Below are 16,895 nucleotides of genomic sequence, written 5' to 3' on the forward strand. Positions count from 1 at the left end.
AAACAAACTCTGAGTGAATGCAATTGACTTATTTTCTAAGGTTTATGTTTATTTTTAAGGTCTTTTCTTTTTTTGAAGCACTGCCTTCAGCTTGCAAGCAATTGATTTCGAAACCAGAATGTCACTTTCTTGGTTGAAGATAAAGGGAGGACAGTCCTTAGGTTAAGAGCTGAAGAATTAGTGCTCATGAACGGTAACTAAGCAACTGGGAGACTTGGAGAGACACTGCCTGGCTGCAGTCAAACTGGGAAGTTACTTGGTTATAAATTTTACTGATTTTGGAAGAAACAGACTTAAAGAGAAGAAATATGGGAAGATACTCTCGTCCCCAAACTTTTTGGTTATAATCAAGAACAAATTAGAAAAGGTAAGCAGAGACTTCAGTTCTGGATTTCCTTACAAATATATATATATATATATTTTCCCTTATTAGCAATTTCTCCCCATTTTTCTGGAGAAAAGAACAGGTGATTACCTAGTAGACCAACCACCAATGGAACAATGCTTAACACCGGACTTTATGTATAAGTATGTGGCAGAACTACGCATGGATGAAGGAAGAAAGGAGAGGACTAGCAGAATGGAACAAAGGTTGTCCAGGAAAGAATAATAGATTATTCTCCAAAAGAAGAGGTGAGTAATAAAGTACACGAATGATTCTGAAATGGTTCTAAAATTTTAGATACACAAGAATGAATTCATTCAGGGGAGAGGAAGGTAAATTAAAAATTTATAAAGGTTGTTTTCTGCTACTTCAAACTAATCAGACAAAAGAATTAGTAGTGAGTTTTGGAGCAGATTTTTAATATGGTTATAAATTGGAAATTGCACTAAGTTTTTTTTAATGTTTCAGTGAGATATGGGACAGCTGAGAATAAGTTTATTTTGTTGATGAAGTTATTCTGAAAAAAAAAAGCTTAATTTTTGGAAAGCTGAACTTCTAAAACTATAAATACCATTTCATCTAACCTCCTCCCAGGAAGACTATTCCTAAGGTACTCAACTCCCTCTGGTGCCCCATTTTCAAGGATTTGCAGTCACTTCTCAGCTTATAAGGGAGAGATTTTTGTATTTCAGTATTTCTTACATTGGTGGTTGGCTGTTGGAGTTATATGAGCGTTGTGAGAACAGAACACTCAACAGCTGTTTATTGATGATGGTGGCTTCTGTTGTCAACCTTACAGAGCTAAATGCAAAAGTTGTCCCTGTGATTTATATCCCCTTAAGCAGCTCAGTTATTCTCAAATGTTAGTGTGTATAAGAATTATCTGGAGGAAATTATTTAAAATAGAGACTCTGGGGTCCTGTAACTCTCTCCTCCAGAGTTTCTGATTCTGTTGATTGGTTGTGGGGCCCTGAAGTGGACATTTTAAGAAGCATTTCAAGTGAGAAACAAAGCTTAGCCTATCCATTTTATCCTTTCCCTCCCTATTCTTTAAGATCTACTACACTAGAATTTCTTCTGTCTTATCCTACTTTCTCAGTTCTTTTTTCCTTGGCCACAATCTAAAATTTCACTTGCCTCTTTATGCCGTTAAACTTTAATGAATTTAGTCATCCAGTTGTTATTTATCGGTTTTCTGTTACGTGCCAGGCACTGTGGTGGGCAGGCATTGGGAGTGACAGTGGTGAGCTGCTTTTCTTGTGGTGCTTACAGTCCAGTGGACAGAGAGATGTTAACCAAACGGTGACACAGATGAATTTTAAAGGTTAACTGTGATAAGTTCTATTAAGGAACATTTCAAGGGAGGGGAAGAGCCTTGCAGTGTGGAGATAAATGAAGACTGACCAAATGAGAACAAGCAAATACTATTTATTCAGAGTTGGCTATAAGAAGGGAGTCAGCCTCCACTACTTGCATTTTGGCAAAGACTCAAAGGCAGGCAGAGAAGTAGGAAAGCTTATACTGGAAAAAAGGGGAGGCTGTTAGCATGAGAAAGCTGTAGGTGGCCTACTGTAGGGGAGGTAAAATTTCTCCTCTACTCTCTTAGGGTCTCTGGTTGGGCCTAAGAATTAAACTGACCTAAGACCGATTAACAGGAGAAAAGGATACAAATTTTATTTAGTATTTTTTACATGTACATGGGAACCTTGACAAGAAAAATCAAGACCCAAAGAGATTGGCGCCCAAAGTTTACATACTAGGTTGGACAAAAAATAGTAAATTGTGAAAATAGTAAATTGTGACAAGACGAAGGAATTTGGGCTAGGGCAGATAATTGTGGAAAAGTAAATGGGAAGATAAAGGTTACTTTAACAAGGTTTGTTTGTACAGATGTATCTTGGCCTTAACTCCCCATGTCAGGTGATAAGAAGGTCTTCCTTTCTCCTGGTTTAGAGAGGGCGCCTTTCACATGAGAGTTTTATCTCTTCTTTTCAAGAAGAAAAAAGATCAGAGCAGCTTTCTTGCATCTGCTGTTTTTCAAGTGCCTTTAACTCAAAATAATTAGTGTTCCAAAGTGGCATATTTTGGGGTGGTATGCCCTGAAACCCTATTCTGCCTAGAAGTGGGACATCCTATGAAATTGGTTAGGGGGTGCATGTTTTGCTTTCTCTGGTTGGTTCTAAATTGGAAGCAGGGGAAAAAAATTAGGAAAGCTGTCAATTATTAATGAAGTTCTGGCTATTTTGGGACAGTCATTACAGGGGTTATTGTTTGGCTTCTTGGATTGTTGCCAGCCTGGTTACTGTAGAATAATAGGTTGGTTTCCTGGGGTGATTGCTGCAGATTGTGGGTCAGAGTCCTTTTTTTATGTGTATGGTCTGGCCATTGTCTGTTTGTATATTCAGTCTCAGCAGGTAAAGGGAAGAGTTTGTTCAAGGCCTTATTGCTGGAGGAAGTAGGTCATGGTGGAAAAATTGGAAGGAGGTCAGTGTGGCTAATGCATAGAAGGTAGGGAGTGAATGGTGCTGGACAGGGTTGTGAGAAATGTAGCTGTATATAGTTAATATTTACGGAGTATCTTCCTACTGTGTGCTGGGGGCTGTCAATGCCCTTCAACCAGAGACCACCAGAATACTCCTGTAGTCACGTGGTTACTGAAACCAGGCAATGTCTCAGTAAGATGGGGTTAGAACTAACTTATATATTGTAGGATTTGGGCTTTGTTAGGTGATTTGGGGACAGTGGCGCTTTGCTGTCAGGAAACAGGGATAATTCTGAAGAGTCCAGCTCCTGGTTAAAAATCTATTTGTGGTTTTTCAGGCCCGACCAAAAGTAATTACAAAGACTTTACCCGGCAGGCTTCACAGGGGAAAACTGTCCTCCCCACGTTAGACTTGGTGCACCCAGCCAGTGCGTTGCAGTCTCTGAAGGAACTTGCAGTCAAGGACTCAGGCCCCCTGGCCGGCCATGCTGTTATGCACAGCTGCATTCCTAGCCCAGGGGTCTCCATTTGGAGGTCTCCTTTCCAGGAAACTTTCCCACTCTAACTCAGTACCCAGGACTTCTCCACTCCTAGTGCCGCTCTGCTCCCCCCCCACCCCCCACGCACCTGGTTTGATAAATCTGCAGGAGCCTCTTGTTCGGGGCTCCCTCAACAGTGAGATGACCCCCACATTTGTCCTGCTCCACCTGACCCTCAACCAGCACGCCCTTCCATGAGGGTAATGGAGCAGGGGGAGGCACTGATCACCAGGTTTAAACTCTTGCTTATACAATCACAGTAAGTGATGAGAGGCTTCACTGGACAATCTTCTTGATTTTTTTTTTTGAGGTAACACTGATGTATAACATTGTATAAATTTCAGGTGTACATCATATTTCGTCTTCTGTGTAGACTACATCTTATTCCCCACTAAAAGTCTAGTTGCTGTCTATCACCGTACATCCGTACATCCATCACCTTGTTACCACTTTTGCCCTCCCCTCACAACTGTCTTGATTTTGTCTGACTTCAGACACGATTACAGAGTGGTCTTAATTTTGTCTTGATCCTTCAGGGTGAAGAGGCTGCTTTTCTCTTTCTTAGGGCTGTTTTGTATCGATTATCTCATTTAATCATCACAATATATTGTTATCTTAAGTGGTAGGTATTATTGTTATTTTTGTTTTCAGATGAAATTGTGGCTCAGAAAAAGTTACGTAACACGCCTAGTTCACATAACTAGGAAGTGGATGGAGTCGAGATTCTTTCCTGGGTTGTCAGACTTACGAGCCATTGCTCTGCATCACTGTGATCCACCAGATGCAGCTCAGTTAAGATAAGTAGCTAAATAAGAGCCTTTGTGAGCTGCTGGTCATGGATTAGAGAGAGGAAGTGAGGACAGATGCAAGGAGATCCGTGTCTTAGTACACGCCCTCTGGGCACGAGCCGTCTTCACCTCTCTAAGAATGCTGTCCTCAAGTTCTGGGTCCAGATCCACAGAGGACTAGAGAGCTGGCTTGATGTCAGAGAGTCCAGGCAAGGTCTAGTTTCATCATAGAACACAACCCCAACCAAAACTTTACACCTCTGTTAAAGTAAATATACAAATCTAGCTCCTTCCTTTTAAAGTAGGAGTTCTCTTCTTCACCATATAGGTTTTAATAATTCTTATGTTCTTTACAAATCAAATAAACATTAGATAAAAAGAAAAAAAAACCTGTCAGTAGATCACCGTGTTTTGTTTCTTTGGGCCACTATAAATGGTTTAAGAGCAGCTCAAAGGATTTCATTTGTTGGGTTGGATTGCATGAACTCTTAGTAATGATTCTGGAGTTGGTCGGAGTGACAGAATGAAGTGGTATTGGAGTATACTCCTGAGGGGTTACTCTGTGGAATACAAACACTTGCTATTTGAACAAGGGCTAGAAATTATAATGCCAAGTCATGTCAGCATTTAAAGGGGAAAAGACAGGTATGAAATGAAAACTCAGTGTTGTCAGCACCCTTACCTTGGATATGCTACTTAACCTCTCTTATCCTCATAGTCATTTGTTATGTACAGGAATTGGACTAAATGATCACTAAGGTCTATTTGAATTTAGAATTCCATAACTCTCATGTGTGGTTTATTAATTAGCCTTATTTATTATTATTATATCTAATATGAATGTAGTCATTTGTGTGCAGACTAGAACACCAGACATATTTTCCTGTATATATGGACTTGACACACTATTGATGCTGAAAATGCAAAGTTAGAAGAATCTGAGTATTGCTTTTTTCTAGTGAGTACTGCAAAAATAGTTGGCCACTGCCTTATAATATCACCATCTGAACAAATGGAAGAGAATCCATGTTAGAAAAAATTGCACGTGCTTCATTTATCCTAGAGAAAGAATTAAACCAACAAGAAAAAGCAGAGGTGGAAGCCATCTGGTGGTGACCATATAAAATTCCAGGAAATTTGCATTATCATACCTCACCAACTGTGTAGTACTGGAATCTCCAGTGTAGAAACATCTGTGGGTTCAGAAGTAGGAAGGAAAGTACTGGCTCTTACACATTAACTAATATTCAAGGTAATTAATGACTGAAGACAAGGTCATCGGTGTTTAGAATACCTGCCTGCAGATAGTCCTTGGAAAAAAAGCTCCAAGGTCAATATCTTTGGGAAATATACTTAGATCCCACTCTTAAAGATTCATAATGAATATTAGCATATTAAAACCCCTGACAAGTCAAGAGACCTATTTCACATAATTTAACTGTTGTTTCCTGACTTTATTTGACCATAAATATAACCTCTCTGTCTCTCTCTCTGTCTTTTTAATATTCTCTGGCATTTTGAAAAATGCCAGTTTGAGGAAGTAATGATCTTAGGAGTATTTGCTTTTAAAAAAGACTTTTGGGGGGGGCTTATGTCAGATTTTATATTTTTACAGTTTAAAGATGATGATGATGATGATGATGATATTTTATAATTGTTTAGGTTTTCATGCTCATTCACGAATATTTAGGGGACAGTCATTTTGTGCCAGGACCTGCACAAGGTGGGTTTGTAGCAAACCCAAATCTTTATTCCATATTTTCCTGGTTTTGAAGATATATCCAAAACGGGCACTGTCCTCTGAATGCACTTACCTGCTCATTACCTGTCATGCGTGAGTCTGGAACATTCCCATCTTGTAAACAGCGATTGCAGATTTCAAATACATCACTACTGCACCCTAGCTCATTGTTCCTTCTGGATCTTCTTGCACTTGCATCATCAAAATACAAGACTTGATGAATTTTTTGAAACCTTTAAAGGGTCATAGTTTTGTTGAAGAGAGGATAGCCATCTTCTTGCTGCCTGATTGCAAAACATTTGTATTTTTAGTTTTATAAATGATCAACCCAAAGAAATTTTAATTTCTAGATTATCTGTTTCTTTCCTATCATCTTGGTATACACAACTGCCATTAGTATTTGTGCACTTAAGAATCATATCAAGTACATTTATCCATATAAAACATCATAAAAGATGAAATACTGTAATATGTGCTCTTAGCAAAATGAGATCGCCCAGATTCTTGTTGCAAAATATTGTGTTGAAGTTATTCCTTTTGAATGAATAACTAGATGAGAATACCATATTTCCTTTTTGTCCTTAGAAATATATTGTTAAGTCATTGATTCTTGAGTTTGAGAAATTCATCTAGGAGATGGTCCACTAAAGATTCATAGTGTTGGGCCGGCCCCATGGCTTAGCGGTTAAGTGCGCACGCTCTGCTGCTGGCGCCCGGGTTCGGATCCTGGGCGCGCAGCGATGCATCACTTGTCCGGCCATGCTGAGGCCATGTCCCACATACAGCAACTAGAAGGATGTGAAACTATGATGTACAACTATCTACTGGGGCTTTGGGGGAAAAAATAAATAAATAAAATTAAAAAAAAAAAAGATTCATAGTGTAAGATTTCACCAGCATTCTTAGGGTCTGGCATGTCGTTCTCTGTCTTGCTGCATTCATCTTCTGATTTCTGAATTCTCAACCATATTCAATGAAAACTAAAAGCATAGTACAAAGATCTTGAAAGATGCTGTAGTACTTGGGCACTGCAAAAATAAAACTGAAGAATGATGCAGTAGTGATGACATTTCACTATTGTATGATCTTAGGTAATTCCATCATTCTTCCATTTTCTTAAGACTAAAATAGTCTTTTTTTTTTGGTGAGGAAGATTAGCCCTGAGCTAACATCTGTTGCCAATCCTCCTCTTTTTGCTGAGGAAGATTGGACCCGAGCTAACATCCTTCCTCTACTTTATATGTGGGACACCTGCCACAGCATGGCTTGATAAGCGGTGTGTAGGTCTGCACCTGGGATCTGAACCTGTGAACCCCAGGCTGCTGAAGCAGAGAGTCCAAACTTGACCACTACGCCACTGGGCCGGCCCCTTTTGTAGTCTTTTTTTAAGCATAGTTTGGAATAATTGATGAGTGATGAAATAATTCCATGGATGATGAAGCAGCAGAATCTGTCAAGATATAGGAAAAATAAGATCACTAGGATCCCATGATGTATCCTAGATTTACAAGAGTCCAATGGACCCATATGGCAATTACAAATAGAAAAAGTTTTATTCTTTTTTAAAAAAATAAATTTTCTCTTTGTTCTTTGGAAGACAAAAGAATAAAAGACATGAGATATCAAGCCTTACAAATAGAACTCCAAAAAAAGAAAACCCCAGAGAACTAAAGTTGGGTCCAGTAGATCCTGATGATATATCTGAGGGTTAAATTCTTAAAGTCATTCACCTTGAAGTACATAAAGACAGATATAAATGAATTACCCATCCTAACATTTATTTCATTGTAATAGGGAATAAAAGTGTTTGTTCAGCCAAAAAGAAAGAAATTATGACGACTTACACTTCACTGAGCTGAATGGCAAAGATACCTTTCTGGGGACCATGAAATTACGAAAGGTGCTATACTTTGGTTTATTCCTCACTGAATTCTAGCATACCCACGGATCCTCTCATGTGTGTCTATTTGAGATTGGTAGCTAGGTAGACATGAGTGGGGGATCATAGCTGGAGACCTTGCTGCATCAATGGAGCATCTTACTGGCATCCAGGCGTGAGGGGGGCGGGAATCACAGCTGGAGAACTTACTACATCAAAGAAGCATCTTGCAGGCATCCTACAAGATATAAAGGGGAACTAAGACCCACCTGGCGCCGGCCACCGCCACCGGAGTCTGAGACCTTCAACCGCGAAGATAAAGATAACAAGTGCACAAACAATGCATACAAAGCCTTCTGCTATATACCTCTAGAGGACATTGACCTTCCTTTAATTTACACATGAATTCTGTATGCATTAGCTCACCTTCCTCTGGGGATGACTGCCATGACAGTTCTGGAGATTCCCTTAAAAAGTCAAGAACTCCCCCTTCTGACCTGTGGTGGAGGAAAAACCATTGTTGGCAGATAACCAAATAATGCTAATTCCCTTCTAAACAGCCCGGACAAAAAGAAAGCTAACCCAAGACACAGGGCAGATGCGTTCTCTGGCCTGCCCTCTCCTCGCTTGGGAGTGTATCAGACCTTTCCTCTAATACATCTTTGCTTGCTTGCTGTTGCCGTTGTGTCAGTGTCTGAATTCCTCTCTTACACTGACCAGGAACCTGGGCGATCAATCTCTTCAGTCTGTTTACATCTTTACCCTACTCATTCTTGGATCTTGTTTCTTTTTTGTGAATGTTCTAATTCCACCTTTATACCATTGTCCATGCTCTTTATTTGCTGTGCTTTCAGTCTGGGATCCTCATTAAGATGGCACCCTGACCCACTTTATTTGCAGGCCTGCATTGAATTTTGGCTTTTAATTCTCATTTCTTCTTCAGGATTGTATTAAAATTTGACAAGCAAACTCATCCTCTTCTATCTTACCAAACAACCTTAGCATACACATTATAGAAAGAAAAATATATGTTTGGCGCGCATGTTATTTCGCATGAACATAAGCTTTGAAGAACAAGGATTTGATCTTTTTTCCAATTCTGTAAGCCTATAGGACTAAGCTTTGCAGGATTTTAGGTGTTGTCATAACTAATTAATTCCGTGAGCAAGCCCACTGAAGGATGGGGTTGCCTGAGACCGCCAAGCTCGACTGTCTTGACATCTTGTTTCTGTCTCATTTTGCTCAGCTCTTTTCTTGAAAGAGAAGCAGAAAACGCATCAGTCAGCCAAGATTGGAGGGCGGTTAGGAGGGGTGGCGGAGGCAGTGCAGGAGGAAAGACGTAGACTATGACTGCATAAATCATATCTAAATTCTTCCAGGCCAGGGGGTTTGGCTTGCTTTGCCTTCGTTATAACACCAGCATCGCTACTGTGCCTGGCACATGGTAGATGTTTAGCAAGTACTTGTTGCACTAAGTGAAAGAACGGCCTTCTCACTTTGATTTTTCAGGGGAGATTTGGTTTGTGGTTCTAGGAACGGAGACCATGTCCTCGAGGACGCCTCCATTCCTCTCTGAGCGGAGCCGCAGAAGCAGCTCCCACCCTCCCCGTCGCCCGCAGCGAGGATCCGCCGCGGCTCGGGGAGAGGGGGCGACGCTGCGCCCCGCTGCCCCCACGTCGCGCTCCAGCGCCGCCCGGGCCCCTGGCCCCTCCCCCGTCCTTCTGCGGGGTTAGTCTCGGGCGCCCCGCCCCCGCCCCGGCCCCTCCTTCCCCGCCTCTCCCCTCGCCCCCTGACCCGGGGGCCGCTCCGCCAGGGTCCCACCCTCCCCTCAGTTCGCGGGCCGGGGCGCCCGGCTCCCGGCTCTGGCCCCTCCTTGCCCGTCTCTGGCCCCTCCTTCTCCGCCTCTCTCCCCTCGCCCCCTGCCCCGGGCCGCTCCGCCAGGGTCCCACCCCCGCCTCAGTTCGCAGGCCAGGTCGCCCCGCCCCGCCCCGCCCTGCCCCTGCCCTAACCCTAACCCTAACCCTAACCCTAACCCTAACCCTAACCCTCGCCCCGGCCCCGCCCCTCACCCCGCCCCCTGACGTGGCAGGGGCGGCTCGGCCATGTTGGCCGGGCGGCGTCCTGCGCGGCGGCCGGGGGTGGGGCGCGGCTTGACTGCGGTGCCACGGCTGCTCCGGCTCGGCGGGGAGGGCTGCTCTTGCAGGGCGGAGGCAGCCACAGGAGCGGATCTCGTAGCGGGCACTGTGGTGAGGACGACCTCGGCCGCCTCCTCTCGGCTCCCGGGAGCCGCGGGCGCGCGACGGGCAGGGTAGGGGCGGCGGGCGGGCCGGGGTCTCCGGGTGGTGCCGGCGGGCGGCGTGGCGCGCCGGGGCGGCGGCTGGGCCCGGCGGGGCAGCGGTGAGCCCTGAGCCCGTCAGGCTCAGCCACCGCGCTCTGCCCCGCCCGGCCCCTGACCCCGCTCCCCGGATCGGGCGCTGGGAGTCGGTGAAAAGCGGCGGTTGGAGCGTCTCGCCGCCCCCGGCGCCGCTTCTGGGGCGCCCTGCCTCCCCCGCGCGGCCCTCGTCGCCCGGGCTCTCGGGCTCCTGGGTTCATGCCTTGCCTGTGAGGTGCCCTAGACTTTGAACCGAGGCGACGCCGTCACCTGTAGTTCGGCCTTGGGAGCTAAGGGGATGGGGGAAGAGTGCCGGGTAAAGCGAGCGCCGTGGGCCCCGACTCCCGGAGCGATTAGTGTTCAGGCCCGGCCAGTCCTACCTGCTCCCGTTCGGCCCTGGGTTTTCCCGTTTTGATGGGAAAGGTCATAGTAAATCGACGTGTAATTCACTGGAGTATGTTGAGTGCACGTTTTCACGTGAACTTCAACCTCCACCCCTCAAAGCCGTGGATAACTAGCCAAATTAACTCGGTTAAAAAATGTCTTAGATTTAAATATAAATGCATGTTAAGTCTTCCTTCTCTCCCTTCTCCGGTAGTCTAATTAACATCATTTTGGAAGTTCAACCATTTTTAATTGTCTTGTAGAATTTTAGTTAGAAGGAACCTTGTAGTTTTCTAGCCCAAACCCCTCGTTTTACTGATGAGAAATTGAGGATCAGAGAGGTTAAGCTGTTTGTCCAAGATCATAAACCGAGGCATGGGGAGTAGTGGAAGACGCTTTATTGAGGATCCTGGGACTGAAAATTAGGAGAGGCACATTTAACTGTCTGTTAACAAATAGGTCTGATTGGAAGGAACTCAGATTTTCCTTGCAATTTAGAATGTTTTTCCCTTAGGTGTCTATAAAAGGGCTAAAGTGGGAATATTGAAAAACCATATCATAGGTAAAGCCTTTTAAAATGCTGTGGGCACGTATTTGATATGCTTGGTTAAAGTGACATAATGCTTTGCTTCTTATACCGTAAGAAATTATTTAACTAAAGTAACTCCCACTGATTATAACTTGTGCTGAAAAATAAGACATTTCTTTAGAATGGTCTTTTGTGGGTTTTTTTTTTTTGTGAGGAAGATCAGCCCTGAGCTAACACCCATGCCAATCCTCTTTTTGCTGAGGAAGACTGGCTCTGAGCTAACATCTATTGCCAATCCTCCTCCTCCTTTTTTTCCCCAAAGCCCCAGTAGATAGTTGTATGTCGTAGTTGCACATTCTTCTAGTTGCCGTATGTGGGATGCTGCCTCAGCATGGCTGGAGAAGTGGTGCGTCGGTGCCCTGGTGCGCGCCCGGGATCCAAACCCGGGCCACCAGTAGCGGACCGCAGACTTAACCGCTAAGCCACGTGGCTGGCCCCTCTTTTGTGTTTTGTACTGCTTTCTTTTTTCTGTAATGACTAGTATGTTAAGTCTGCATCCTAATACTTTGTCTGAATCATATTTATTTGGTTTTATGGTTTTATGCAAACATAATGTTAGGGGAGAGTGCTTATCAAATAATGTCATTTTGTAAAAAGCTAGCTTGTAAAAGAACTTTGTTTCAGATATGCCATTGTTGGATGTGGGACCAAGCGTGGCAAATTTTGTACTAGAAGTAGTGATGTTAAGATTGAGCAATTCCTACTTTGGAAAGGCGAGGGAAGTTGGACAGGTGTTGTGCATAGCCATGTAATTGGACCAGTTAAGAAGAAACAAGTGGGACATTTTTGAAATAAAATAGATGTGATTTAGTGAGCAAATCCCATCTTAGAGCAGAGAGATTGAGAGGAAACAGTGAGGAAGGGGAGGGGAATTGTGCTCAAGTATCACTCAGGTGATATTTAGTATGTCTTAATAAAAAGTAAGTTCGTGGAGGGGCTGGCCCAGTGGCCTAGTGGTTAAGTTCTGCATGCTCTGCTTCAGCAGCCCTGGTTCGTGGGTTTAGATCCCAGGCATAGACCTACACCACTTGTCAGCCATGCTGTGGCAGTGACCAACATACAAAATAGAGGAGGATTGGCACAGGTGTTAGTTCAGGGCTAATCTTTGTCAGCAAAAAAAAAAAAAGCGCAAGGATATGGAGTTACTGGTGGCCTTGTTACCTATTGTAGAAACTTAAACCTGGCCATTGCCTGTGTGGAAATGTCTTCATGCTTAGTCTCACAGAGCCTTTCTCTACTAGGTTCCCTGATTGAATTAAGCCCTAATGTCCTAAGGCTGTGGTTCTCAGGACCCGTTTATGCTCTTCTTTTTTTGTGAGGAAGATTAGCCCTGAGCTAACGTCTGTTGCCAGTCTTGCTCTTTTTTGCTGAGGAAGATTGGCCCTGGGCTAGCGTCCGTGCCCATCTTCCTCTACTTTATATGGGACACTGCCACAGCATGGCCTGACGAGAGGTGCGTTGGTCTGTGCCCGGGATCTGAACCTGTGAACCCTAGGCGACCGAAGCGGAGCACTCTAACTTAACCGCTATGCCACTGGGCCAGCCCCCCTTTATACTCTTAAACATTATTGAGCATACAAAAAAAAAAAAACTGGCTTAATAGAAGACAGGTCGATTTTCATATCTACTTCTGCATTCAGACTATTGTGATACATTGTTTTGGTTGAAATGTGTGAGGAAATCTGACCTCACAGAGATATGCAGTTGGAAAAAGGAGGGATATTTTAATAAGTTTTTCAGGTAATTGTGTATATTCTTTGATACTACACCCAAACTCAGCGGTTTTAATTAAGAAATCAAGGGTTAATTGCAGTGTGGAGTCTGAAACTTTAGAAGTGAACTTTTTGTACTCTGTTGCCTTAAAACCTATTGGTCTATTCTGCATTTTGAATGGATCATTTACCCATGCATGATTTTGTAGCATCATGAATTGATCATTTGGGAGATATTGCTTCACTAAATAATGTGTATCTTCTAAATGTTGACATATTTCATTATACCATATTTTAAAAAATCACATTAAAATCACCACTGATCTTTTCAGAAAAGCCTTTACATATTCGGAAGCTGTGAAGCTCGTGGTAGTGGATGTCAGTTTTCAGAAATTTTAATATTTGCTTGAAAGCTTAAATTTTATCATTGGCGACAAATACTGTCAGTTGTTTTCCAGGTGACAGGCTCACTTCATCCATTTTTGAGAAAATGTGTGGCAAATACCTAAGTACTAGTTATGTACCATTCTTGGAGAATTGAGAAAATAGTCACTAGAAACATTTTTTTGTGTTTTGTGGTTCAGATGAACAACACTCGTTGGTCTGGAATATTTTAGTTGGTATTTTAATGCTTTTTGGTGATGCATTTTAGATTATAGATGCAATAAAGTAATAAACAGAAAACCTCATTTGCTTTATTTTCTGTAGAAGTAATGGAAGGGATTGTATAGTCTTAGGATTTATATTCACATCTGTAGCATAGAAGCTCTTGCTAAAAACTGGATTTCTCTCCCAGAGGAGGTTGTTTCTCCTCTTACTGTCACCTGGGTTAAAACTGAGGCTGGTGTCTTCTGACTCCCCTCTGTTGTCTTTCAACAGCCGCTTTTTCTTGAAAGCTCTTACCATCCTTCTCAAAGCTGTCTCCTATATTTATCTTCAAGATAATCTTTTCTAAACAAATTTAGTTATCTTAGGATTCCTCTTTACCCTTTATCAATCTTTGAAAAAAATCCATATTGCTTTTGATTAGCATAAAATTCTCTAGTTGTCTCTGAGATTCTGATAGGAGGAGATGTAGTGTTTCATTTTTATTTTTTTATCTTTTATTTATTTTTTATAATTTTATTTATTTATTTAATTTCCCCCGCCAAAGCCCCAGTAGATAGTTGTATGCCCTAGCTGCACATCCTTCTAGTTGCTGTATGTGGAACGCGAGGCCTTAGCATGGCCAGAGAAGCGGTGCATCCGTGCGGTGCATCCGTGCGCTGCCGGGATCGGAACCTGGGCCGCCAGCAGCGGAGCGTGCGCACTTAACTGCCAAGCCACGGGGCCTACCCTATTTTTTTATTTTTTAAATTGAGATGTAATTGACATATAACATTCTTATTTCTTTTAAAGAAGAGAAAGTTCTTAGCTGCTTAAGATACTTAAATTTGTTAAGCTTCATTTTATGTAATTTATATGATCAAAATCTATTTGGAAGTTTTTCCAAAATTAAAATTATTGTTATATGTAATATGGTTTTTTCAAATAATACCTTCCCTTCCCTCGCTTACATTTTATCGTTTCCTCTTTCCATCGTCGTTCTTAGCAACTTCATCATCCATGTTGGCTCTTTTGGTACTCTCCCTTCATAATTCTGTAGTTCTTGATGTCCTTCATCTCTGCCACAAATCTTTTGGCCTGCCACATAGCACTTGAAACTCTTTGTCCTCTCAGACCTTTAAATTTTACAGTTTTCTTCCATCACTAACCACGGTTGCAGTTTGAGAGCAGGAGAGAGAACTGTTGGTAGGTAGGAAAGCTGGCATCTTAGATAGGCATTAGCGAGTAACAAGATGGAGCTGTCTCTTGAAACAGGGCCCTAACTAGAGCGGCGTCCTCCTCCTCCTGGTAGTAAATTTAAATGATTATGTTGAAATTATATATATCAAATTCGAGTTTAAAATACTCTCATGAATTAGAATGTTATCTGAATTAAATTTCTGCAAAAGAGGTTCAATGATGCATAAATCATAGGCAACACCACTTATCAAGCATTTTATTTATTGTGCCAAAATATCCTCTATATGCACAATAAAAAAATTAGCTGTCTAAAACAGAAGTAGCCAGTTTTAGAAAAATCTTTTTGTTATGCCCTGTTAAACATTCTCTTCTAGCAGTTTTAGTGAAAACTTGTCATTGTCTGGAATGAAAACTGTATGAGTTTTAGAATTTAATGCTTTTGATAATCTGTTTATTAGAATAATGTAACTTGCAAGGCTGATATGGAAAACATAAGATCTAGATTTTCCATTTTTGCCTTTCTTTCCTATAGACTTTTACATAAATAAGACACTTGTTTTATTATTTATCATTTTTGCTATAGTTTTTTCAAGAGTGAATAAAAAAGGATAAAATACCTCTTCTTGGGCCTAATAGGCATTGGGTTTCGTAGGGTCATTCATTATTTTGTTATAAATGAGGTTATTGTTGCTTGCTAATATTTTTTCTGAGATAAATATTTTCATTTGGTCACAATTTCTAATGGATTAATATTGTTGAAAGTGGGAAAAACATACTTATTTTGAATTTTCTTAAGAGAATTTGAAAATAGCTTTTAATTTTGTTACAGAAATAAATATCAAGCTGTACAATGACAACCTATTTGGAATTCATTCAACAAAATGAAGAACGAGATGGAGTCCGATTTAGTTGGAATGTTTGGCCATCAAGTCGACTAGAAGCTACAAGAATGGTGGTTCCGGTAGCAGCCTTGTTTACACCACTGAAGGAGAGGCCTGATTTACCACCTATTCAATATGAGCCCGTTCTGTGTAGTAGGACCACTTGCCGGGCAGTTTTGAATCCTTTATGGTAATTAAAATATATGGAAAAAACTAAGGTGGCAATATGATTAAAAAATGTAGTTATTTTCTTGTTTATATATAAATGTCTTTATTTTTGTTGTTACTTTTTCAAATTAGGGTCGTCAAACCCAAAGAGCTTTAAGATTTTAAGATCATTCTAGTTGTAGTGACTTGATAAGAGACCAAATGTAAAATTGTCCCTGAATAATCCATTAGATCCTATCAGTATTCTCTAGATACTGGTGCTAGCTGCGTATCAACCCATATTGTGTCATTAGAAGAGTCTAATTGTGTGGCATGCTGTTTGAAAAATGTGGTTTCTTGTTGCATAAGCCAGAATCTCAATCATCTTTTATTCCTCTTTCCAATCCCTCTCCCCACCCAATCCGCTAGCAAATCTGGTCAATTCTACTTGCAGAGCATTACTGCAGTCTGTTGTACTCAGTCTCTGCGAGTACACTCTACTTCAAGATATGCGGTCTTTTTCCTGGACAGTTTCATTCTCCTCCTAACTGGTCTCCCTGTTTCTGTTCTTAACTTTATCAGTCTATTCTCCACCCAGAAGCTAGATTTTATAAATGGATATCAGACAATTAAAGTTCTCCAATAGCTGCTTCTTATACTTGGAATGAAAAGTGTAAATCCCCTGTTAAGATCTGTGAAGCCCTATGTGAGCTAGCCTCTAATATCTCTGCCTTCATCTTGTATCATCCATTTTCCTTATTCTCATCTACATTATACCTTACCCTCTTTCTGATCTTTGAATATACCCAACTTATTCCTACCTTGGAACTTGTGCAGTAACTATATGTTCTGCCTCGATTGCTCTGTCCCCAGATTTTCTTGTGACTGGTTCCTTTTCATTTAGGTCATATTTCAGTTTATTTAAGGAGACCTTCCTTTAAAGTAGCCCTCCAAAACACATTCTCACATCCTGCTTTGTTTTCTTTAATCTTTGTTATCACTATGTGAAAGTATCTTCTGTGTTTATGCATCTACTTCTATGTTGTCTGTCTTTCCCTTCTAGAATATAAGCTCCATGAAAGCAGGAAACTTAGCTATCTTGTTTACTGATATATCACCAGCACATAGAATGATATCTGGTACATATTAAGCATTCAATAAATAGATTTTTGAATTGAATAAATGTTTTCTAGGTCTGAGTATAGAAGTATA

At 41.6% G+C, this 16,895-nt stretch overlaps 1 protein-coding gene across 2 annotated transcripts in view; it reads left to right on the top strand.

Annotated features, from left to right (window-relative positions):
• The first annotated feature begins 346 nt into the window (after window positions 1-346).
• SEC23A (SEC23 homolog A, COPII coat complex component) overlaps window positions 347-16,895 on the top strand; it is a 67,480-nt gene continuing 50,931 nt past the window's right edge. The window contains exons 1-2 of one of the 2 annotated variants that reach the window (XM_058540684.1): window positions 347-367; window positions 15,485-15,726. In XM_058540684.1, coding sequence (XP_058396667.1) covers window positions 15,506-15,726 — 221 coding nt within the window. In that variant the 5' untranslated portion in view covers window positions 347-367; window positions 15,485-15,505. Of the gene's footprint in view, window positions 368-9,964; window positions 10,061-15,484; window positions 15,727-16,895 lie in introns of those variants that run through there. The other variant, XM_058540683.1, reaches the window with a different exon arrangement.

Source organism: Diceros bicornis, chromosome 5 (genome assembly GCF_020826845.1).
Source record: "Diceros bicornis minor isolate mBicDic1 chromosome 5, mDicBic1.mat.cur, whole genome shotgun sequence".
NCBI classification, from domain to species: Eukaryota; Metazoa; Chordata; class Mammalia; order Perissodactyla; family Rhinocerotidae; genus Diceros; species Diceros bicornis.